At 38.0% G+C, this 25,065-nt stretch overlaps 1 protein-coding gene and 1 long non-coding RNA gene across 4 annotated transcripts in view; one reads left to right on the top strand and one right to left on the bottom strand.

Moving 5' to 3' along the window:
• The window catches only part of LOC134754542 (importin-7), a 63,679-nt gene that overhangs the window by 8,974 nt on the left and 29,640 nt on the right, over positions 1-25,065 (bottom strand). For all 3 annotated transcript variants that reach the window (XM_063690843.1, XM_063690844.1, XM_063690845.1), the window contains 7 exons: positions 20,508-20,684; positions 18,518-18,654; positions 11,134-11,336; positions 8,786-8,925; positions 7,484-7,598; positions 7,109-7,252; positions 5,613-5,707 (listed from right to left, as the gene is read on the bottom strand). In XM_063690843.1, the coding sequence (XP_063546913.1) occupies positions 5,652-5,707; positions 7,109-7,252; positions 7,484-7,598; positions 8,786-8,925; positions 11,134-11,336; positions 18,518-18,654; positions 20,508-20,684 (972 nt within the window). In that variant the 3' untranslated portion in view covers positions 5,613-5,651. The remainder of the gene's footprint in view (positions 1-5,612; positions 5,708-7,108; positions 7,253-7,483; positions 7,599-8,785; positions 8,926-11,133; positions 11,337-18,517; positions 18,655-20,507; positions 20,685-25,065) is intronic.
• On the top strand, positions 12,140-17,345 carry LOC134754587 (uncharacterized). Its single transcript, XR_010128938.1, has 2 exons — positions 12,140-12,360; positions 17,213-17,345. It is a non-coding gene; the product is annotated as an uncharacterized LOC134754587 (long non-coding RNA).

Below are 25,065 nucleotides of genomic sequence, written 5' to 3'. Positions count from 1 at the left end.
TATGAAACAGCCAAATTTTTTTTAGCGATTTCGTGGTTGGTCCCATAGTAAAAGTTGCTCAGTATAATCCCAAAACCTCCCTGGCAACGTGTATGCACTTATTTTTTAGCCACCCTGTATAATCCAACTAACGAAGATTCCTTTCTAAACGTTCTTCTTCTCTTACTTAATTATAATAATTTCAGTATACCCTCCCATTGACGGATGGCAAAATTATTCTTATTATTAAATAATTAGTTTAAAGCACCATCATTTGTATGGCCGGTTAATTTTATATTATTAGGAAACATTGCCACCGTAGAAAGTCTGACTCTTAACTAAGTTTAAGGTTAAAAAAATAACATATAGGAATGCATTTAAAACTCGGCAAAAAAAACTTGTTATTAGATTTCTTCGTTTATTGGACTAACAGAGACGATAATGATACTTCGTACATAAGTACCAATGAGTTTTTCGGAACTTATTTACGAAATATCATTTGATATTTACCAGTCGCTTTTCGGTGAAGGAAAACATCGTGAGGAAACCGGACTGATCCTAACAAGGCCTAGTTCCCCCTCTGGGTTGAAAGGTCAGATGGCAGTCGCATTCGTAAAAACTAGTGCCTACGTCGATTCTTAGGATTAGTTGTCAAGCGGACCCCAGGCTCCCAGGAGCCGTGGTAAAATGCCGGGATAACGCGAGGAAGAAGAATTGGACTAACAGAGACAATTCTATGCATATTTGTTAATCTCATACGCGTTTAAATATATAACTGACGACCGGTCTGGCCTAATGCGTAGTGACCCTGCCTGTGAAGCCGATGGTCCTGGCTTCGAATCCCGGTAAGGGCATTTATTTGTGTGATGAGCACAGATATTTGTTCCTGAGTCATGGGTGTTTTCTATGTATTTAAGTACCCATAACACAAGCCTCCTTGGGCTTACCGGGGGACTCTGTCAAACTGTGTAAGAATGTCCTATAATATTTATTATTATTTATAACTACTGCATGTGAAGTCTTTGCAATAACAAAGTGTGATAATGTCATCATTATTGTCAAATTTCTATGAAAATATAAGGTTTACAATGACACTGGCTCACTTTGTTTTGTTCAAGTTCTTACAATGTTAGCTCAGTCTCCATGTTATTCGCGAATAGTACACTTACAGAAAACTATTTCGTTTGTATTCAGATTCAGATTTTTACACTGTCAAGAGTCAAGACTCAAAGTGGGGACACTTAAAAAAAGCAGACTTATATGAGAATATCGAAAAATCAAAACAAGGTATTTAAATAAAAAAAAATAACGGTTAACGGGCCGATTTATGTCATTTTCGTCTCGTTGACCAAAAAAAACCGACAGAATTAACAATCGGCACTAAGAGATATAGTAGAGGAGATAATTCCGTCTAGCTTTGTGCATAAGTTTGTCGACAATACACTCGCAATCAGATATATCAGAGCGGCTTAGGTGCTCAAATACATCTGAACACGCCCCCTAACAAGCGGGTTCAGATGACTAAATAGATAAGACAGGTAAATATTGTATATATACAACTTACACTGTGTTAATGTAATATAAAAGTGTATTAACATTAGTAATGTAAGTTAATTATTAAATTTAGATTAAGGTACTAGTATTGAAAATGAGTGCATCATTTCGCCGTTAAACGCAAGTTTGGCGAACCCAGTATAAGTTTAAAATGTACCATACTTAAAATAAAAAAAAAGATAATGTGTGAGCACCTTGCCCGCTGCGTTTTATCTAATGGCGACTGTACAATTGTACAGTGCTCACAAATATCTGAACACGCCTTTATTTTCCAGGCGTGTTTAGATATTTTTGAGGACTGTTGCCGCTCCGATATATCTGATGGCAACTGTAAAAACTACAAACATCACTATTACTATGACATGCTATTGGAAAGTTCGAAAAATTTCCACTTGGAATCATTTCGTGAAACTTGTCATATTATTGTATAGGAATCGATATTATCCATTACCAAAATGACACGTTATTCCTCTCCTGAATTTTTATAGAGCTTAATTCCCAACTATTTGGAAACTTTCACATACACTTTCGTAACAAACCGCCGCTATACTTACTCAACCTCGTATCTGCAACACTCATTTGATGACAAAAACACCCGTATTCCGAATGAAATAAAAGCGACATTTCCATCAAAGGATTGTTGCCGATATGAGGTTGAGTAAGCAGCGACGAAACGTAATATCGCGTCCAGCGATAAATCAATGAGAAATATTAACGATTACTTGTGTTACAAGGAAAATAGACAATTAGCCTCATGCATGAAGTTTATATTTGAACGAAATATGTTTTATTCGGATGTTTGTTACCGTTATATCATGTTACAAATGCATTTTCGTTTTTAAATTACCATTTAATTACTTAAAATTATAAATAAAAAGTACAAAAATTTGCCCGCGAAAAGCTAGTGAGCGAAACGCTCGAAACGCCACGTGACGTCACGCGTTCGACAGATTAGTGTCATTAGTAGCAAACGTCAGTTGGGCCGCCCAACGTGTGACGTCATCACGCTCTGTCGAATTCGCGCCAAAAATTATGAGCGTTTCAACCGCTCAAAAATTTTCAACATTTTAAATATTTTTTAATAAAATAATGTTAAGGTTTACAAAAGTATTTTTATCATTTCCGGTGTTCCAACGATATAAATTATGAATCCAAAAATAAAAATAAATTCATGCATGGAGCTAATTACAACGTTTGCCCTTACATCTGGTCACTCAAGTACTGACCTAAAGAGACGATATGAAATACACTGTCTATCTCTAAAGCAATGATCATTCTACCATTTAACTTACGGGCCAATTCGAACAATGATCTAGATATCAACTAGATATGAAACAGAAACGATAACGTGATATTTAAGAGTCAAATTTGACATTTCCGCGATTCCGAATGGCGTCTGGAACGATCTCTTTAAGATTTGCTTAAGATATTAATTAGACATCTAATGGATATCTAATTGATATCCCAAAACGTCGCAATAATTGTAGCGTGAAATGACAATTGGTTTCACGAATCGAATTGCAAAAGATAACTAGTTGAGAACTAAACTATAAAGTATCTATTAGATCTCGTACTGTTCTCGTATCTAGTAATTATCGCGTTCGAATTGACCGGTTAGGCATATTAAGTCAAATTACATGCCACATAGTTCTAGGTCAACGGGAAGTACCCTATCAATTTTGATTCCCTTGGATGTCTATATACGTTTTTTTCCGCCATAAACGGCCGTAACTTTTTTTTACGTTAGAAGTTTGATTCACAGCTTCAAGGGACCGTAGACCTGAATATATGTGCTATTCTCAATCAAAAGAGTCGGTATTGTCGGTTGTCAGTAAGGCGCAAATTTCCATATAGCTTCAATTTGAAATCAACCTTATCGACAAGCGACAATGGTACCTTTTGGTTGAAAAAGTCACAAATTAACTTTTTCTTGTAACTCGTTGCCATGGTTCCGGTCGCCTGGCTCTTAAAACACTTTTTTTGTATTTAAAATAACCAAACATAAATTTTTTTATGACAGTTATAATCTCTTGCCATATTGGGTCATACACTTGTCATATTAAACACAGTGAAACAGCTGACGGGACATAATAACAAATGAAATGTTGGTCCATTCATACAATAAATGAATATTTGCTCATAAGTTGAACAGGTTATATCTTTAAACATATATCAACCGCCAAATACTTATACCTATGCATTAGCCGCAAATTTCTAGGCCAGGTGATGTTCTGTCAATAGTGCCAAAATTATTTTCGTCGTTTTTTTGTCCTCAGAGTGAAATATGTGCCATTTTCAACCAAAATTAGGGTACTTATTCTCGCTTAATTGTCAGTAAGGCGCTATTTCCATATAGCTTCATTTAGAAATCAACCTTGGCGACTAGCGACAATGTGGTAACTTTTGGTTGATAACGTCACATAGTTTCTACAGCTAGAAATACATGTAATAACTCTTCAACTTTTTTTTATTTGTTTGATAAAAGACAAAAACAGAAGCGTGGGACTCGGAAACAAGACAACGAAAATAATTTTGACCCAATACGTAAATGCAGTGCATTTTACAGACATGCGCGGTGCCTGCACAATGGAAATATAAATAGCCTTGGCTATATTTAATTATTATTTTGAGTCAGCTTAAGAAATAAGGTATTTTACCATGTTTGTAGCGGAATAGTTATTTACAGTACATATGGTGCTACTTTCTCGCACTAGTGCGTAAAAGAGCACTTTTCGTGCATATGTCGAAAGTTTAAAGGGCCATATGTACTGTAAAACGTTGTACAATACACGTGCGAATAGGTAATTCGCAACTCGTGTCGATTTAAAACACTCCCTGTGGTCGTGTTTTAATTTATCGCCACTCCTTTCGAATTTCCTCTTTTCCGCACTTGTATCGTAAATAACTATTTCGACTTTAAACTTTCGAAATATGCACGAAAAGGGCTCTTTTACGCACTAGTGCGAGAAAGTAGCACCATATGTACTGTAAAAGAAATTAACTTATCGGTAAAGAAGGTTGACTTTACAGGTTTTAACATTTTAATTAAAATATTTATATATTTTTTTCTGTAGTACATTACTAGCATATGTGTAAACTTTAATTATGAAAATTAAGCCTTTTTAAGATTATATGATAACGATAAAACAATAATTATTAACAAAGGATGAAATTAAGTCATATTTCTGACTATTTATCAGTACGGTTTTTACTCACTATTATTTTTAGTCGCTTTTGGCGACATGTTTCGGATTCTTTGGGAATCCATCCTCATGCGCTCGTGTCCGCGGCGGTTGCACGTCGTGCACACACACACGACGCAGTGTGCACGACGTACAACCGCCGCGGACACTCGTGCCTGAGGATGGATTCCCAAAGAATCCGAAACATGTCGCTAAAAGCGACTAAAAATAATAGTGAGTAAAAACCGTACTGATAAATATTTCGAAATATGTTTCACGATAGTTTAAGTGCGTTCATATTTCTGACATTTCATAGTAAAATACCCAATTTAAAAACTGTATAACTATGATTGACCAAGCAAACTAATATATTCCTTTATACAAGCGCAAGTCATTTGATAACAGAAATATAAAAATACATTATGTTATCTATCGAAACATTCCATTTTAAATGCTAATACTACATAACATGCGTTTTAAACGCTTCGCTCCACAGCTCCATACGTGACATGATTGTTACCACAGATAACGCCATTGTTACCATAAATATACGCTAGATGACGCAAATACCACGATTTGTATTTAAACCAAGCGTGCCGACTTTTTCATACAAAATTTACGCATAATATAATTTTAAAATTACTAGGAAATATGTTCTTGCATTTGGGTGCTCGCAATTGGGCTGTTGCAGTTAATTATGATGCAACGAAGCATTTTGTTAAGTTTTCACGGACGTCCGGCTGCAACAACTGACGCGCGTGGACTGTAAAGAGCGACGGTCAACCACGACTGTTGGTCGGGGTTCGGACACGAAGTAGATGCATTTGCGTCTTCTATGGTATATTTATTTCTGTGATTGTTATCTTATAATAAATAAACATAATTTAATGTACGTACATAATTGTCTGTGTTCGTGTTTATAGCACTGTTATGTGATTACGATCCGAACTTGAACTTCGTTGGGACTTGAGCGGGAACTGTGAACGAGTAGCCTGAAAGTATAAAACAATTATTTTATATTATAAACTTAAAAAAAAAATACGGACATTTGTCATATGGGACATTTTCTATGAAAATGGGACCGTATTGTCGATGGCGCTTACGCCGCATAGCGTCGCGCGGCATTGTATTTATATCGGAGCATCGTTAATAATGGCGCAAGCGTCATCGACAATAAGGTCCCTTTTTATAGAAAATACCACATATTGTCACGTCAGGATCAGATGATGTCGTGGAAAAATCTAGGGAGGACTATATAATCATAGTCATTTTATTGGTAAAGCTAATTTACATGTCAGTCTGGATACAATATCTCGATATATATATTCCGCCATAGATTTATATACAAGGAGGAGGATAAGGAGGAGTCCTCCTTAGATTTGTATATATAAGGAGGACTATATATACAGTCCTCCTTACATTTATATACAAGGAGGAGGATAAGGAGGAGTCCTCCTTAGATTTGTATATATAAGGAGGACTATATATACAGTCCTCCTTACAATTTATATACAAGGAGGAGGATAAGGAGGAGTCCTCGTTAGATTTGTATATATATAAGGAGGAATATATATACAGTCCTCCTTACATTTGGGAGGACTATATATATAGTATATAAGAAGGAGGATAAGGAGGACTATATATATAGTCTTCCTTAGATTTCTATACAAGGAGTCCTCATCGCCGTGTCCGATAACGGCAACTCCTCCAACTGTTTTTAATAGGGAATATTACGCGAAACTTTGCGTTGGGGACGCCAAAACTACAATCTGAGGGTCTAACGCGAAACAAGAAGTCGAACTTGCGTTATCTAACCTTATCACTCTTGCATATTCGAAGGATAAAGAGGAAGATAATGAAATTTAGATGTTCGAGGTTCCTGGTAGGCTCTCTGTAAACAAACCGCCTTGATACGTCAATGTCATATTTTATTATCTGTGAAAACTTGTTAAAAACAGTTTAATGCACAGTATATGACTATGGTTTATGATAGTTGCTAGTGGTGCACTCTGGCGGCAGAATATGGCAGTAATACCCCATATTGGAAACATGAAACGCTCTTAATCTACAAGTCGCATGAATCTATTAATCACCTAATGATCAAAAATAAAATTAAAACCGGCCAAGTGCATGTCGGGACACGCTCAGTGTCGGCACAGGGCGGACACGATATACATCAAAAATCACTTGCGTTTCTATGTGTGTACACGCGTCATGCGTCATTGTGTAAGTTGCTTAAAACCAGTACTGAGCGGTCGGCAAACGGCCGTCAATCTGGTGTCGCGGGGCGAGGGCATTCGAGTCGGGGCGGGGCGGGGCGGGGCGTGGCCGTTCTGTATGATAATACTATTACTTATTCTGTGGTGTCGGGTTCCGTATGTTTGCGTACTGACCTCCGCTCTGCTCGATGCGCTTGCTGTCCTGCTGCGCCTTCCTCTGGTCGGCGAGCACGAGCACGGCGCTCAGCTGCTTCTGTTGCTCTTCATCTAACACTTGGGTGAGCGCGTGGTATAACTCCGGCTCCGTCGTTGATATGCCTGCAAACGGAAATTTAATTTTATGTCCATAATTTTATTTTCACAAAAAAAAAAACACACTGTATTTATTACACATGTGGCCATAATTTTTCGTCTGTGAGCGCGCGTGGCAATCAACCCGCTTTTGCACCGTGTGCGGTGCGCGTCGCGTAGGTATCAATCCGAGTTCGCGCGGAGCTCCACAGGGCTGGTTTTACGCTAGGGTAAATGTACAAGTATTAAGTCGCTCACCTGAGAGAGCCGCCTTGAACTTGACGTATTCATCGACGGGACAATCCCTGTCGTCTAGGGGCGTCGTGTAACACTCGATGGCTGTCTCGTCTGGCTCGTAGTCGTCCTCGTCGTCCTGTCACGTGACCAAACAGTTATTATTAAGTTTGACTATCCAGAATACCACGAACTGGGGGCACGATTATACATATATAGATCTTATTTAACTGAGGCGGTTGGTAAAAACTACTGTCAAAGTTGAAATGTTTTAATTCAATGTTATTTACCTACGTTCTTGTACTAATATAATCTTTATTCTGTTTGCTCAATAAGCACCTAACTTGTACTTCATTGCTAACACGAAATACCTAAGATACAAGTATTAAGTTACTTTAAGGTATTGATGTAAAATATGTTAGAGAGTTTTTATGTTTACTTTTCTAAACCATGATTGTACATTTATAGTATTTAAGTAACTATTTACGCTTACGATTGTTTGTATTTTTTGGATATTTTTCAATGAAATAAATTTTATCTTATCTTTATCTTATTTTATTCGCTGTACAGTTAAATAACAAGTCTTTGGAACGTTAATAGTTTTTCATCACACTCGCTCAGTAAATGTGGAATTGCACGCAGGCTTAGCGTTTTCCCTAGGGAGTTATGAAGTTTCTAGTATTATAATTAACAGTTTTTTGTCTCTATACTTCATTTTTGTATCTCAAGTGTGATGAAAAACATTGTGTGTAACTCGGGGCGTAATAATATTGCAAACTTTAACTTACGACTTAACTTGCAATATTTAACTTACGCCCCATGTTGCACAATGTACTATTTAATCGTTTAATTTTCTGTCTTAATCTGTTTTAGGTTATAACATTACTAATATTTCTTTTGTAAAAAATATTGATAATACTTAATTCGATTTGCCGATTTCATTGAAAAAAATGTGACGTCACACGAGGTTAGCCTAATGTGACCAAGTGTGACAAGGAGGGGGGGGGAGGGGTCAAAAAACCTCGATATTCGTGTGACGTAATATTTTAATGGATGAACCCTAACCACATGGCGGACACGCTATACATCAAAAATCACTTGCGTTTCTATGTGTGAACGGCACGTCTGTACACGCGTCATGCGTCATAGCGTGAGTAAGTTGCTTAAAAATAGTACTGAGAGTACGCCAGAAGTCCGCCAGATTTCTGTCGCGGGGCGAGGTAATTCGAGACGGGGCGGGGCGGTGCGTGGCCGTTCTGTATGATAATACTATTACTTATTCTGTGCCCTAATGAAGGAATATTATTGTGAGTGAATTCAACTCACAGAATCGCTGTCGTAGTCCTCGAAGTTGGCGGTCATGTTGACGCCCTGCTGCGCGGCATTCTTGACCGCCATACGCGACAAGTTCTCCAGGTACTCGTTGTTCATGTCGTCTATGTCGTCCTCGTCGCTAGAGAGCACCTCTGAAACAATATCAGGATGATTAAGCTCATCATCATTAACTTAAGAGTTATTCTCTTGTCGGTGGAGTATCTCCAGCTTTCCCTATCCCGCGCCAGCTCTTTGACTTTTTGATACGACACAACCCCTACTTTTTCTTTCACTAACTAAAAAGCTGCGTCTGGTTTTTCCTCTACCCCGCTTGCTTCCTATCCGCCCCTCCAGGATAGTTTTAAAGAAGTGGTCGTGTCGTATTGAGTGTCCAATCATTTTCCCGCGTCTATTTGCAATAGTGTTCAGAATAGCTCTCCTTTCACTCACTCTTCTTAGCACCTCCTCATTCGTTACCCTGTCTGATGATTAGCTAGATGACAAATTTTCATTAATGATATCAATCGATCAGGTATGTTTTTAGGATCAAATGTCTAGGACCCATTGTATTATAGCAAAGATAGATATAACTCCGTAATAGATGGATGCAGTCTAAGGAAAAAACGTGCCTCGAAAATCAAGAAAATTTGATTCTCGATCAGAGGGCGCTACCAGCTTTGGACTACTGTCGTATAGATGGCGTTGACGGTTTCGTTTGTTATTTAACAATTTTAACGCATATCAGTGAAAGAACATGGGTCAAAATCATAAAAATAATTAATGCAAATAAAAAAAAAACATTTATCCGTATTTAAATACATTTTATCGTATTTTTATAAATCTTCATTTTTAGTTTTAAGGTGTGTCGATAGATGGCAGTGAATTTACTGGGGATACAAAATTTACTATGACAGTACCGCTCTATCTTATTATATCCTCTTTGATAATAGCAATACAAAAGTCAGGAAAGATAGTCAAAGTCCGACAGTCGTACTTTACTCGCGAAACGCTCCTAACAAAACCATAAGTGAACGTGACGTCAAGGTCACTGAGAGTCCATCTTGAATGTATGGAAAATAAGTTAAATTGTGATTTTGTCAGTGAAATATTGCGTTTATGTATATAGTTGTTATACAATCTTTTTTTGGATAAAATGTAACGAATCGAATGGTACCGTTACTTTTTACCTTTTTGGAAGTTAAAATTTTTTTCGTAATTTTGAAACTATCAGATCCTGTATTTTTGTATTATTTTCATATATGGGGCATTTTCTATGAAAAAGGGCCTTATTTTCGATGGCGCTTATAGCGCACAGCGTTGCGCCAGGCCTCCTTCACTCGCTCAAGGCCACGCGCTATATGCCTACCGCTCGGCGTATCGTCGACGATACAACCGACAGAGGGCCGCCGAACGCCCGCCTGAGCGCTCGCACCGCACGTTTCCCGCGCCTACGCTTCGAAATGCCGAAACCACGTAATTATTGTGCAGTAGATGGGTGTAAAGTCAAAAAACAAAGAAAAATTTGTCGTTTTTTCTTTTCCGAGAGACGAAGAAAGGTGAGTAGTATTTTAAATAAATTTATCTTTATGAATTTTGTCACCATTTATTTCTTTAATATATAGGTAAATCGTAAATTAAAGAGTTTTTTGAGTCAGGTACTATAAGTGCTGTTTTTAAATATTTGATTGACTAATAAAAAATATGGTTGATTCGCAACATTCGTTTTATTACAATAATAACATAAGTAACAGTTCAACCCTAGCGCATTCTTACGATGACGCGTTGGCACGTGACTCGCGCGGCGAGCAAGGCAGTCTCGGCTCTTTGTGCGCGTACTTATGGTACATTTCTTCTCGTCCTGAGCAGCAGGTATTATTATTAAGATTTTGTAGGCTAATATAGCGTAGGTATTTTCGCTTTTGTATGGGAATGATGTATCTGTTACGTAGTAACTATTTATTAATCTGTGGTCGCGCGGTATTGTATTTAATATTTATATCAGAGCATCGTTTATAATGGCGTAAGCGCCATCGACAATAAAGTCCCTTTTTATAGAAAATATCACATATTTATTTTAATATCCACATTATTGTGATAAATTGCTCATTTGCTATTATTCGAATTTGCTTTATTAGCAAAGCGTCTCACTGATGCTACGGGTGACCAGAGGGCTGGTTACTTCCTTGCCCAGCGCATTGGTATCGCTATTCAGCGCGGCAATGCTACCAGCCTTCTGGGCACCTTACCATCCGGCGGCGAGCTAGCTCCCATTTTTTACTTGTAAATATATGTAGATATTTTTAGTTAATTTATTATTAAAATTCAACACATGTTTCATCATCTCTATCTTTAGGCCTCACCCTCGTCCTGGTCGTCGACTTCGTCCTCGTCGTCGGTCTGCTCGTCGGCCTCGGCGCGCAGCTCGTAGGCGCGCTTGAGGCCGTCGAACAGCACGAGGCACGAGGGCAGGATGCGAGGCAGCACGGCCGAGAGGGGAGGCCGGCAGGGGCCCATCTCCAGCAGGGTGCATATGCCGAGCACGCATAGCTTTCTGTCGTGGAGGCTGCGAGATAAACTTAGATTAGAAACCTATTTTAAACTGCTAAATTTTAAAAAGAGGTCATTCCGGTTACCAATTCACCGGGAACGATTTCTTTTTAAAAATGGACGTCAAAGTCGACGTTGCCGGTTAAAAAGTAGGTCGCGAAGTGCGTTGTTTATGGTCAGTCAAAAAATTAAAAAGTTAAAAACATTGCAGTCTCGATTTCGGGACTGCGATGTTGCATACAAATTCCATTATTTGTAGAGTTCCAAACTTTTTTTTAAGTTGAAGTGGCCATATCAAATGAAGGCATAGGTCCATTAAACAGCCAAACAGATGATCAGTACTTATTATTATAATGTCGGTACCGCGACTATTTAGGTGTCTCAAATAGGTTGGCATATTTTCAGCAGAAAAATACACTTCTATTTTTAATTAAAAAAAATAAAACGGCGGCAAAGCAAATCTTATTACTTTTTTCTGTGAAAATATATACGTAAGAACGTTGCTTCTGTACAATATTTCTATTATATTTCGTTCGTGTCATTCTTCAAATATTACATTTACCAGGTAGTCCTTTAAACCTACAGGCGACTTTTGCACTATATTAATAGACAGTCAATTGACTATTGAAGTGATTTTTAGTTCATTCATTCATTTCCTTACCCTTCCTTCCCGTTCGTTCCACCCTCATAGTTGCTCATTCTTTTTTCGTGCACGGCGACGAGCGCACGCGCCCTTTAGCTTCTCGGCTACGACATTATTACGACGGATATGTTCGGACCCGGGTATGTCCTTAAACTGCGTCCGGACCCGGATATGTCCTTAAACTACGTCCAAAAGAGAGGTATGGGCACTGTGAATGACATCTCGCTTTGTGTGGTAGGGCACAGGACAGCGGATGTCATTCCAGATCTAGAGCAGAGCCCAACTGGGGAGGTACCTCCACCTTACAGAAAACCGCAGACAAATAACACTAGACCCTACTCATAGTGTTGTGTTCCTGCCGGTGAGTAAGGTTGCCAGAGCTCAACGAGGGAGAGGAGTGTTAGGGTCGGCAACGCGCGTGTAATATCTCCGGTGTTGCAGGCGTCCATAGGCTACGGTAACTGCTTACCATCAGGCGGGCCGTATGCTTGATTGCCACCGAAGCAGTATATTAAAAAAAAACCTACAGAAATGTCGAAGCGCACAGCTAAAGACAAGTTAAAATATTACCGTGAAAAAATTAAACGTCTTGAATATCATAAAAGACGATACCGGACATTTTATGATTCGTCTTCATCGGAAGACGAAGGCAAGTTCTTTGTTTTATTATTTGGTGTTGAGAAGTGATTAAAATGAGCCGACATAGGGATTGACTGAGAGTCTCTAACTATGATCATATAACCATCGGGGTTGACCGCGAGTCTCCAACGATGTAAACAAGCAGAACAATGCGCGCACTCTTCAGTAGATACGCGTTACTCTGCGACACTAATATTTTCTCAACCTACCCCCAAGAGAAAATATTTTTCATAAAATGTAATAATCTCTTTTGTTTTAGAGGTTGTAATGGAACAAAATCTAGATGGTTCCATACCGGCTCATCATCCTATTATACAGGAACCACAATTAAACATCGATCCCGTAATACCGGAACATAATGGTGATGTGCCGATGCCGGACCATAATAACGGGGTTCCTGTACCTGAAAATCAGGCAGATTTGCCCATGTCGTCAGCTCAATCCGAGCTCGACGTAGATATGCTGCTGGCTCTTGGGGAATCGACCGAGGATACCCCCGAGTATGGCGAAAAAATCCACGATAATTTATCCAAACTTTGGTTACCGTTACTTAAAAAAGGTATGACCAATGAAGCCAAAGATAAAATCCAAAAAGGCTATTTGGTTCCCGACAACTGTCGATTGTTAAAAGTACCAAAATTAAACGTGGAGATTTCAGCAGCCGTACCCGATATGGTCCGGAACCGAGACAAAAATCTGGCTGCAACGCAGCAACAACTCGGCCACGGGATCGCTGCCGGTCAACAGGGCCATGGATATTCTAATTAAATGTGTCGATGCCAACGGAATCGAAGCTATGAAATACCTCAGCAATGGTTGCCGTAGTTCAAACATTAGCGCTTATAAAAATCGAAAACATTGTTATTTTCACAAACGGTGTCAAAATTGGAATTACTGACATAATTAAAACATCAGCTGCCGGACGAGAACAACCTGTTCTCTTCCTTCCATATTTTAAAGACAACCGTCTCTACATGCCCTGCTACAACTTTAAGGTGGTTCGACTAGGTTACCCAAAGCTTAAACCCCGCTAGATGGCGTCACTTTCGCAAATTTTCAGGTTTTATTTTTTTGTGGAATAGTGTTGGTATCTGTATACTTAAAAGTATGTTTAGCGCACTCTTTACATAAATATTGAACTATTATAATAAACATTGAATACTTTATTAGTGCAAAAAACACTTTTAAAGTCGACAGAGTGTTTCTGTCATGCTATTTCCTACTATTACTCACACATGCAAACAGTGTTTTCGTGATGCTTGTAGTAGACAATTTCATGCAGTGTAAGTATGCTGCAATGGCGTTGCGGTATGTTCGTGGAAATACGTGCAAGAGGATTCGGGTTCGAGACTGGTACGTCAGGGGTACTTTTTTTTGTCCTTTTTGTGTTATGTTTCTTATACCTTTTAGTCTTCGAATTCTTGTCCGATTCCGATATAACCGAAATATATTTCAGTGATATCGGAAACGGCTCTAACGATTTCGATGAAATTTGCTGTAAGGGGTTCGATCTAGCTAGGTCTTATCTCTGGGAAAACGAGCATTTTTGAATTTTTTACTTATGTTTTCTTTTTCTCCCAGATATTCAGTATTATTAATAAATTAGTTTATAACGTTTTATAAAAATATGTGACGTTTTGAACTAAAAGGTACCACATTGTCAGTTGTCGATTAGGTTGATTTCATTTTGAAGCTTTATGGAAATATGACAACAATAAGTAGGTGTAGGTACCCGTTTGGTTGAAAACGCCACATATATTGAAAACCTGACTTTCACAAATCTCACCTTTTTGGGTTCTTCCAACTCAGAAAGGATGGAGAATACTGACGATTCTTAGTAGCACTAGCCCAAGGAAGTCCAGGTTTGTAAGTGTCAGGTATCAGTATTTTTTTAAAGCGCTAAATATAGTTCTACAAGTAAAGCAATCCCCTACTGCCCAGCCTCTATAGTATTTTTCAAACTGGAAGGGTACGATGATAGATTTCATCTCCATACAATTTATAACCTAATAATGCCAAATGTTGCAAAATTATATTGAATTGAGATCTATCATCGTACCCTTGCAGTTTGAAATAGTTATTTACGATACAAGTGCGGAAAAGAGAAAATTCGAAAAGAGTGGCGACAGATTAAAACACGACCGCAGAGAGTGTTTTAAATCGACACGAGTGGCGAATTACCTATTCGCACGTGTATCGTACAACGTTTTACAGTACATATGGCCCTTTAAACTTTCGACATATGCATGAAAAGTGCTCTTTACGCACTAGGGCGAGAAAGTTGCACCATATGTACTGTAAAATACTTTTTAGTACATATGGTGCTACATATACGTTACCGCCCTAGTGCGATAATTAGTACAATACGTGCATATGTCGAAAATGTAAAGGGCCATAATTATGTACTGTAAAACGTTGTACAATACACGTGCGGAAAGGTAATTCGCAACTCGTGTCGATTAAAACACTTCCTTCGGTCGTGTTTCAATTTATCGCCACTCGTTGCCAATTTCCTACTTTTCGCACTTGTATCGTAATGTACTAATAATAAAGTAGTAATTGTAAAATAAAATTAAAACTTTTTTTATATATTTTTTTTTGGATTCAAGTAGGTACAGTGAGTAACAACATTGCATGGCCTTCTAATTATAACTATTATAGAAAACGGGATATTTATCATGTTTATTTATATTATTTATTTCTCGATATTTTGGCCGGTCTTGCAAGACCAGTCGTTGTGGAGATCCCTGGGGAGGCCTATGTCCAGCAGTGGATGTTTTGTTGGTGTAGATGGATTCACACAACAAATGAAATAACATTTTTTCATATTTGTTATCCGTAGTTGTCCCTGTACCTGAAAGAAAAATAATATCATGATAGCACAAAATCTCTAATGTTATAGGAAGAAAGATGATGCAACAATATGGATTCTAATAAAGTTATCATTTACTTACCTAGTAATAATTGTGTTTTTCATTCATAGACAAAATTCCATAATTTTCATCCCCAGGAAATGTTTTACTTTACTTTATTGCAGTATGTCCTGATTTTTTCTGGCTAATGAAGGAAAACATTTTATTTCCAAGAATGCCTCTTCATTTTGCACAATACCTAAAAAAAACCTAGAGTTAGTGACACATTGACTATTCGGCAACCAAAACAGTAATAATTACATTATATAGGTATTGTTCACTGCTTATATCTACCATTACGGAAGAAGTGAGAATTATTTTCTAAAAAGATCGGCACGAGAAAATTACAATGTACAATGAAGGAATGAAACTGTACCTACCTGACGAAACTTCACCATCATGAATTCCGCTTCAATTGAGTCTGAATTTTTCTGGATTTTCGCGGACCAGAACACCGATGATTTTTGTAACTTGATTTAGACGTTGCTATCATTTTCACTTTATACAAACAAATTGATGTCATAATAAACATGACCCTATGTGTCAGTGTCAACACTGTCAAATAAAAATGCACTAAACATGACGGCACTGCAAATCCTGCCAGGTCGGCCAGGCAACGTCGCCAACGTCATAGAGTGGCAACGCCGCACGCAACGTATTTGTACACGACATTTGTGACACACACATACGTAAAATTGATGAAAAAATTACGTTGATTTATGTATGATTTCTGTATGAAACAAAGTTTTTCTATTAATTTAGCGCAAACGAATATTCGAAAGTAGATAAATGAGCAAACATTTCTGTAGTAATAGTGTGTAGTGTCTTAATTAAAGCAGATTGAATTTTGTATGAAAATCGAACCACCTTAAAAGATTATATTTTAGTAACAAAAATAAGAGTCCACATAGGCCTGCAATTTCTCAGACCATCAGCATCATCATCATCATAATTTAAGAGCATGGCTCTTGTCGGTGGAGTATGCGCCAGTTTTCTCGGTCCTCGGCCAGGCTCTTTAGGTCCCTGTAAGACACGACATTTGCTTTCGCTTTCAGTTGTTGTGTGTAGTTTGCTCGTGGTTTTCCGCGGCCTCTTCTCGCTTCTATCTTGCCTTCTAATATAGTGTTAAAGAAAGTGTCGTGTCTTATCAAGTGACCTATCATTCTGCCTCGTCTATTTTGTATTGTTCTCAGCAGATCATCAGCAGATGGATTAAAAATGTTTTGTCGAAAAGTGGCATTGACATTACAGTGTATAGCGCGCACACCGCACAGTTAGGGTTGCCACCTTTTTTCTATACACATATAGCATTTTTGTCAAAATATTGAAAAAATATAGTATTCACTGGGAAATTTGACAAAAAATAGGACGCCGATTTGAGGCGAATTAAAAATCCAAGTCGCATACGATGCGATATCGGTGTCATTTGTATACCCCATTCTTGAGTAATGAAAATATAGTATTTTTCGTACTATATTGTTTTTGTATAATATATAGTACAAGTGACTAAAATATAGTACAAGTGACTAAAATATAGTACGATACTATATACTATATACATTCCAGATCTAGAGCAGAGCCCAACTGGGGAGGAGAGGAACCTCCACCTTACAGAAAACCGCAGCCAAATAACACTAGACCCTACTAATAGTGTTGTGTTCCTGCCGGTGAGTAAGGTTGCCAGAGCTCGAGGGAGAGGAGTTTTAGGGTCGGCAACGCGCATGTAACTCCTCTGGAGTTGCAGGCGTACATATGCTACGGAGACTGCTTAACATCAGGCGGGCCGTATGCTTGTTTGCCACCGACGCAGTATAATAAAAAAAAAATATTATAGTATGGGTGGCAACCCTACGCACAGTGCGCGCCACGCCGGCGCCAGCGTCGACACTATCCGCCGCACCGCAGGCTGGACCGCGGCGTCTACGTCGTTCGCGCGGTGTATAATAGGCCACTATCGGATGAAGGACTCTTTGCGAGAGTTTGCTTGTCGAGTACAAGTGACAATCCTAAAGGGGCCTACTGAGCCAGGGCTCGGAACCGGTATTTTTAAAAAACCCCGAAATAGCCCAATATTTTGAATTATTTTATGCTCATTACGTAGGACTGAATCATGTGTTTAGGAAACATTTTGCATTATTAAAACGTCCCATTAAAAATGAAATTATAAACAAAAGAACGAAAAAGAACGTAATAATAACGGTATTTTTGTATGGAGCAAATACCGGTTTCCGACCCCTGCTACTGACTATCAGTTCGCCGGACGATATCGGCCTGTCAGTTACAACAAAAATTTGACAGTTCCGAACAACTGACCGGCCGATATCGTCCGGCGAACTGATAGTCAGTGGGCCCCTTTAGATAAGATTATCGATCATAACTAGTTGATTTAATAATATGAATAAATTTTAATATCTGATCTGACTGACTGACCACTAAGATCACGTCAAAGATGACAATAAATATATGATTGTGTGTTTACATATATCTATAGTTTCATTCCACCTAAGCAAAACTTTAAGACTGAACATCTGCCTGGTAAATGTAATATCTGAAGAATGAAACGAACGAAATATAATAGATGATCAAACGAACTTCTCGAGCGAAGTTCGATCACTATTTTATGAGTCGTTTCATTCGAAGATATAATAACACTCCCACCCTAATATGATCCCAAATTTTAAAAGTTTTGCGTTTTCTCTAAAGATAATGAGCAACTATGAGGGTGGAACGAACGGGAACGGTAGGGAAATGAATGAATGAACTAAAAATCAGTTCAATAGTCAATTGACTGTCTCTTAATATAGTGCAAAAGTCGCCTGTAGGTTTAAAGGACTACCTGGTAAATGTAATATCTGAAGAATGAAACGACTCATATAATAGTGATCGAAGTTCGCTCGAGAAGTTCGTTTGATCATCTATTATATTTGTATTTATTGTGATGCAGTTTGTCCAGTATAGTGAACAGGAGCACTGGGTTGCAGTACAATATCGCTATAGTATTACCCCATGAAGCAGTCCGTGTCGTGTATCCACTGCTTGATGAAGTGCTGCGTGATGGACGCGTTGGGGACGGCCTGCTGCAGCTTGTCCAGTATTGTGAACAGGAGCACTGGGTTGCAGTACAATATCGCTATTAGCACCTGTGGAAGAATAAATGTTATTAGCTCAGGATAAACCTAGGAGGATATAACCAAATGGAGTAGCCATGAACAGGCATTCCCATCTGTCAAAAATAGTCGGCCAATGGTCATACACAATGTATGGACTGATGTTTATCTGACATGGCTATTTTGACATTCCCCTCCCCCGCAAAAATTGGACGACTTTTTTGTACAGCAAATTTAATTACAGACGTGACGGCTCCCTTTGGTTATATCCTCCTAGGGATAAACACATAAATGAAGAATGGCCAGGAGCGTGCACTTCAGAAAGACAAAAAGACACTGCCCACCCTACTATAATTCCGATATCCATCCTTTCAAATTTACCTATACATGATCATACTTTTCATACTATCAGTAACCCATAGACTAAAACAGAAAAATCGAAAAACGTAAAACCGCTCCATCTATCGGTTAATGACTGTCGTTATCTGCAAAATAGCGACCACAGACCTGTCATTTTTATGCTTATGCATAAGGACAGCTGAAGTGTGCGAAATTGAGGCCATCACGTATATGATCCCATGAGTGCGAAAGAGTCAAGACTACAAATGAGAAAACGTGATCATTTCTAAGTTAGATGTCGGCCGCAGTCGGCCCAGAGCGTATTATCAGGAAAAACTGGCCAAGTGCGAGTCGGACTCGCGTTCCAAGGGTTCCGTACATTACACAATTTTTAACAATGCATTTTTTATGTGAAACGTGAGTGAAATGTCTTTAAAAACTCCGTAGGGTTCGGATCTAAAACTAAGTAATTAAGTCCGAATCACGCTTGACTGTACATTTCTAATAGGTTTTCCTGTTATCTATAGGTAAATTTTGTGTAGTTTCCCAGTACCCAGTAGTTTCGGAGATAAAGGGGTGGGGGGGGGGGAATGGTAATTTTTTGGCTATTTTCTTAAATGACTTCTAAACTATTTATTTTAAAATTACAGAAAAAAAATATATGAAATTCTTACAATGATCACTTTCATTTAATATGTAACATGGTATAGTTTAAATAACTTTATTTTTTAATTTTCTTATTTAGCCCCCAAAAGTGGCCCCCATGTTTAATATTCATTTGTTTACGTTTCATGTTCGTCTTTGGGTCACAAACTTACATGTGTGTACCAAATTTCAAGTTAATTGGTCCAGTAGTTCCGAAGTAAATAGGCTGTGACAGACGGACAGACAGACGCACGAGTGATCCTATAAGGGTTCCGTAGCCAAATGGCAAAAAACGGAACCCTTATAGATTCGTCATGTCTGTCTGTCTGTCCGTCCGTATGCCACAGCCACTTTTCTCTGAAACTATAAGAACTATACTGTTGAAACTCGGTAAGTAGATGTATTCTGTGAACCACATTAAGATTTTCACACAAAAATAGAAAAAAAAAACAACAATAAGTTTTGGGGGTTCCTCATACTTGGAACTGAAACTCAATTTTTTTTTATCAAACCCATACGTGTGGGGTATCTGTGGATAGGTATTCAAAAAGGATATTGAGATTTCTAATATAATTTTTTTCTAAACTGAATAGTTTGCGCGAGAGACACTTCCAAAGTGGTAAAATGTGTCGTCCCCCCCCCCTGTAACTTCTAAAATAAGAGAATGATAAAACTGAAAAAAATATATGATGTACAACATCACCATGCAAACTTCCATCGAAAATTACGGTTTCACATAAAAAATACATTGTTAAAATTATGTAATGTACGGAACCCTCGGTGCGCGAGTCCGACTCGCACTTGGCCGGTTTTTTTTTCTTTTGAGGTACGGAACCCTAATAAAACGGCATCCGTATCATCCCTGCTTTTCACCGCCAGGACAGTGTGAAGCGATAACCTACCTGCAGCAGCATGGTCCTGAGCTCCGAGGTCTTCACGGTCCTGGTGAGCCGGTTCAGCACCAGCTCCACGAACGAGGGCAGGCAGTTGTCTATCTTGCCGTTGCACTGCAGCACCATCACCTCGAGAAGTTTCGCCGCGTAGATCTCGGATTCGTCTTCAGAGTCGGAGTTTAGCACCTGTGGGGTACAAAGGATTTGGCAAAAATTTTATTTTTGGTACAAGCTTTTATCGCTGACTGTACTTTTCTTTCAGACAACCAAAGATAGATATAACTCCGTAATAGATGGATACAGTCTAAGGAAAAAACGTGCCTCGAAAATCAAGAAAATATGATTCTCGATCAGAGGGCGCTACTAGCTTTGGCCTACTGTCGTATAGATGGCGTTGACGGTTTCGTTTGTTATTTAACAATTTTAACGCATATCAGTGAAAGAACATGAGTCAAAATCATAAGAATAATTAATGCAAATAAAAAAAAAACATTTATCCATATTTAAATACATTTTATCGTATTTTTATAAATCTTCATTTTTAGTTTTAAAGTGTGTCGACAGATGGCAGTGAACTTACTGGGGTTACAAAATTTACTATGACAGTACCGCTCTAGTATAAGTTACTCTATGAGACAACTAATACTCATCGAGACAATTCTAAAAGCCTCAAACACAATTAGGTTGCGTTGTTTTATCACAGTTCCTGTGGCCACCTCCTGTCTCCATCATCAGATCAGCTCGACGGTATCATAATATTGCATTGTCACCCGACTTACATATGTATGCAAATTTTCAGCTTCATCGGAAACCGGGAAGTGGGTCAAATTTAACCCTTACAAACATAGGTACATTGCAAGTTAAATAAAAGCTTGTAAAAAGAAAGAGATGTACAGTGAAGTGTAAACATATGGGTGCACTCATCATACACAAAAAAAAAACCGGCCAAGTGAGAGTCGGACTCGCGCACCGAGGGTTCCGTACTTTTTAATAGAGATGCAACGAATATTCGCCCACTATTCGGTATCCGGCCTATTCGGCCACAATTTCACTATTCGGCCGAATACCAAATAGTACGTTAACACGTAGATAACAGTAAACGAGGGGTAAAATAGTAACACTTTTGGTTGCCACGTCTTTATATTCCTACTATTACACTTATAGTAAACAAACACTAAACACAAACAGTTTTAAAAGTCAAAATGATAAAAATCGCTACAAACATATTTTTTACACACACGACGAAAACTAACGCACCGCAATGTCCGCAATTCAATACGCACTGCGTGCAGAATAAGCGCAATTTCTATCAAAGTTTCTCACTGTAGACATCTACAGTGAGAAACAAGTTGCAACTTGCACAGCGCACGCACGCGCGCGTTCGAATTTACTTCATTTTAGGTAAAACATCTAGCCGAATATTCGGCTATTCGGCCGATGGCTCCGCCGAATATTCGGCTATTCGGCCAAGCCACTATTCGTTGTATTCGCTTTACGTATTGTGCTACTGTAAGTTAATGTATTGTACCTATTTTTGTGTCAATTTCCATACTGTCGAATTAGGATTTCCAGTAATTGATGGTTGTGTGTATGTAAATAAAATAAAATAAACTACTTTTTAGTATTTGTTGTTATAGCGGCAACAGAAATGCACCATCTGTGAAAATTTCAACTGTCTAGCTATCACGGTTCATGAGATACAGCCTGGTGACAGACGGACAGACAGACGGAAATAACGATAGCCCTCATTAAATCACGTGCACAGGCATTAGTGCCTGATCTGCTATTAAATTTCACAAACGTCATCTCGGTAATTTAAAAAAATATATTTAATAAATAATAGGAAATAAAAATAAAAGAGCTGCATTTCCGTGATCGTTATGACGAATACTATCGGATAAAAATATAATTTGCCTTTTTTGAACTTTACCTACCCAAATTGTTTGTTAAAGAGATATAAGATTTAGATTTTTTTATGAATACCTATAGTCTGTTTTTTAATTCCGTAAACTAAAATGACATTTCATGTGTTGCTATATATCAAAGATAGATATAACTCCGTAATAGATGGATACAGTCTAAGGAAAAAACGTGCCTCGAAAATCAAGAAAATTTGATTCTCGTTCAGAGGGCGCTACTAGCTTTGGCCTACTGTCGTATAGATGGCGTTGATGGTTTCGTTTGTTATTTAACAATTTTAACGCATATCAGTGAAAAAACATGGGTCAAAATTATAAAAATAATTAATGCAAATAAAAAAAAATCATTTATCCATATTTAAATACATTTTATCGTATTTTTATAAATATTTATTTTTAGTTTTAAAGTGTGTCGACAGATGGCAGTGAATTTACTGGGGTTACAAAATTTACTATGACAGTACCGCTCTAGTATAAGTTACTCTATGATATATATATATTATATGGAGCAGTGTGGACAAAAAAAAAACACCAAATTGCTATGGACATTCGTTCGCAAGTAAATCAAAAACACAAAATGCAATCGCAAAAGGCTTCAGACTATAAACATGTATAATTAGGAACCATATATGAAGGCAATAGCTTCTAAAATGAAAATAGATACTATATTAAGGGTAGGTTGCACCAACTGTTTGTGATCGTTAAAGAGTTCGCTTAATTTCATTGTATGGAAAGTCTCATAGTAAACCGCCGCGGCGCGCCGGTTGACGTTGATCAGTCTGTCAAGTGCGGATGGTGCAACTGGCACTGTTCATTAATAATTAACTTAAGTCGTCGTCAATAGAACTTGCAAACATTGTAAACAAATATGACAGATTTTGTTAGAGTTTGACACATAACCTAACATATTTACGAAGAAATAAAACTATGAAAACGGATTATATCGCGTAGATTGAATTTATAATACATCCCGAAGTTTCGAACCCTTTACAGCGTTCGTGGTCAACGGGTGACGGGATGTATTATAAATTCAATATACGCGATATAATCCGTTTTCATAGTTTTATTTCATGAGTAACTATCGCGGTAACCGAAGACAATATTATATTTACGAAGGTTAGTTACGCTGAAATATTAATAATTAACATTTAATTTAACTAAAAATTTATATAAATTATATCACTATTGTATACAATACTTTTTCTACGAGACAAAAAAATAATACTTTCAACTAGTAGAATCATATAGGTAAACAAACCAAAAGTATACAGCTAAGATACGCGAGCTGCCGCGACCCGCGATACCTTCATACTCGTACGCGCCCCGGCCGCCGGGCCCGGCGCCCCCGGCGGGTTGGTCAACGACACCTCCTCGTAACTCATGAGGCCCTGGTACCTGCTCCGCGCTAAATTCAATTTTAAGATAGTTTTTTTCTCGATTTTGGCCACCGTAGCCTATGGAGACTAACAAGCAACGCTAAGTGGTTTTTGTAGGGTATGGATGTTGCTATATGAAGGGTGGCACATGCGCGTTTCTGACTTATGAAGCAATTGTTTTTACTACAACATAAAATAAAATGTTTTTGTTGGCCAACCAATCACAAAGCAGATGCATTGAATCGAGTCTCCTCGAAATGTATGAAGTTCTATTTTCAAAATTTTTATAATTGACTAAACCATATCGATAAAATTCTTATGCTTGAGTCGGAAGTGCCATAGACTATCCAACGTTGAAAAGAGTAAGGTTGTAGTGTTGCATGTGAAGATGTAATACACAAATTATACTCGACGAGTAGAAAAAAATTCTTATGCTTGAGTCGGAAGTGCCATAGACTATCCAACGTTGAAAAGAGTAAGGTAGTAGTGTTGCATATGAAGTTGTAGTACACAGATTATAGTCGACGAGTAGAAAAAATATTTAAGTATATAGACTGTTGATAAGGTCATGGTTGTCATTACATTGTTTGCAAGTTCTATTGACGACAACTTTACAGTATAGAATAGAATAGAATAGAATAGTATGTATTGCATACATTTCAAAAATGGCAGAACAATGTAACATGCGATTCACGCAGTTAAAAGTCGCTTTAGCATAAATCATCAATAGATAATATAATAAAAATATGCAAATATTTCAACTTATTTGGGATACCCTCCTCCAATTGAGCCTCCTAAATCATCATCATCAGATGATTTTTTTAAGTTATCCTATGTCCTTCCCTAAATCTCAAACTATCAATATACCAAGTTGCATTTAAATCAGTTCAGCGGTTTAAACGTCAAGAGGTACTATAGTCTGCATGTTCTCAGGTCTGGCATGGTCAGTAGTGAACATACCATCTCGGGTTCGAATCCCAGGGCATTTATTTGTATAATGAGCACAGATAGGTTCCTGAGTCATGGATGTTTTCTATGTATTTAAGTATTTCTATATTATATATATCGTTGTCTGAGTATCCATAACATAAGCCTTCTTGAGCTTACTGTAGGGAAAGATAGATATAACTCCGTAATAGATGGATACAGTCTTAAGGAAAAAACGTGCCTCGAAAATCGAGAAAATTTGATTCTCGTTCAGAGGGCGCTACTAGTTTTGGCCTACAGTCGTATAGATGGCGTTGACGGTTTCGTTTGTTATTTAACAATTTT

The sequence above is a fragment of the Cydia strobilella genome, chromosome Z (genome assembly GCF_947568885.1).
Source record: "Cydia strobilella chromosome Z, ilCydStro3.1, whole genome shotgun sequence".
Taxonomy (NCBI): domain Eukaryota; kingdom Metazoa; phylum Arthropoda; class Insecta; order Lepidoptera; family Tortricidae; genus Cydia; species Cydia strobilella.
Note: the sequence above shows the minus strand (reverse complement) of the source record. Positions and strands in the feature narration are given on the sequence as shown.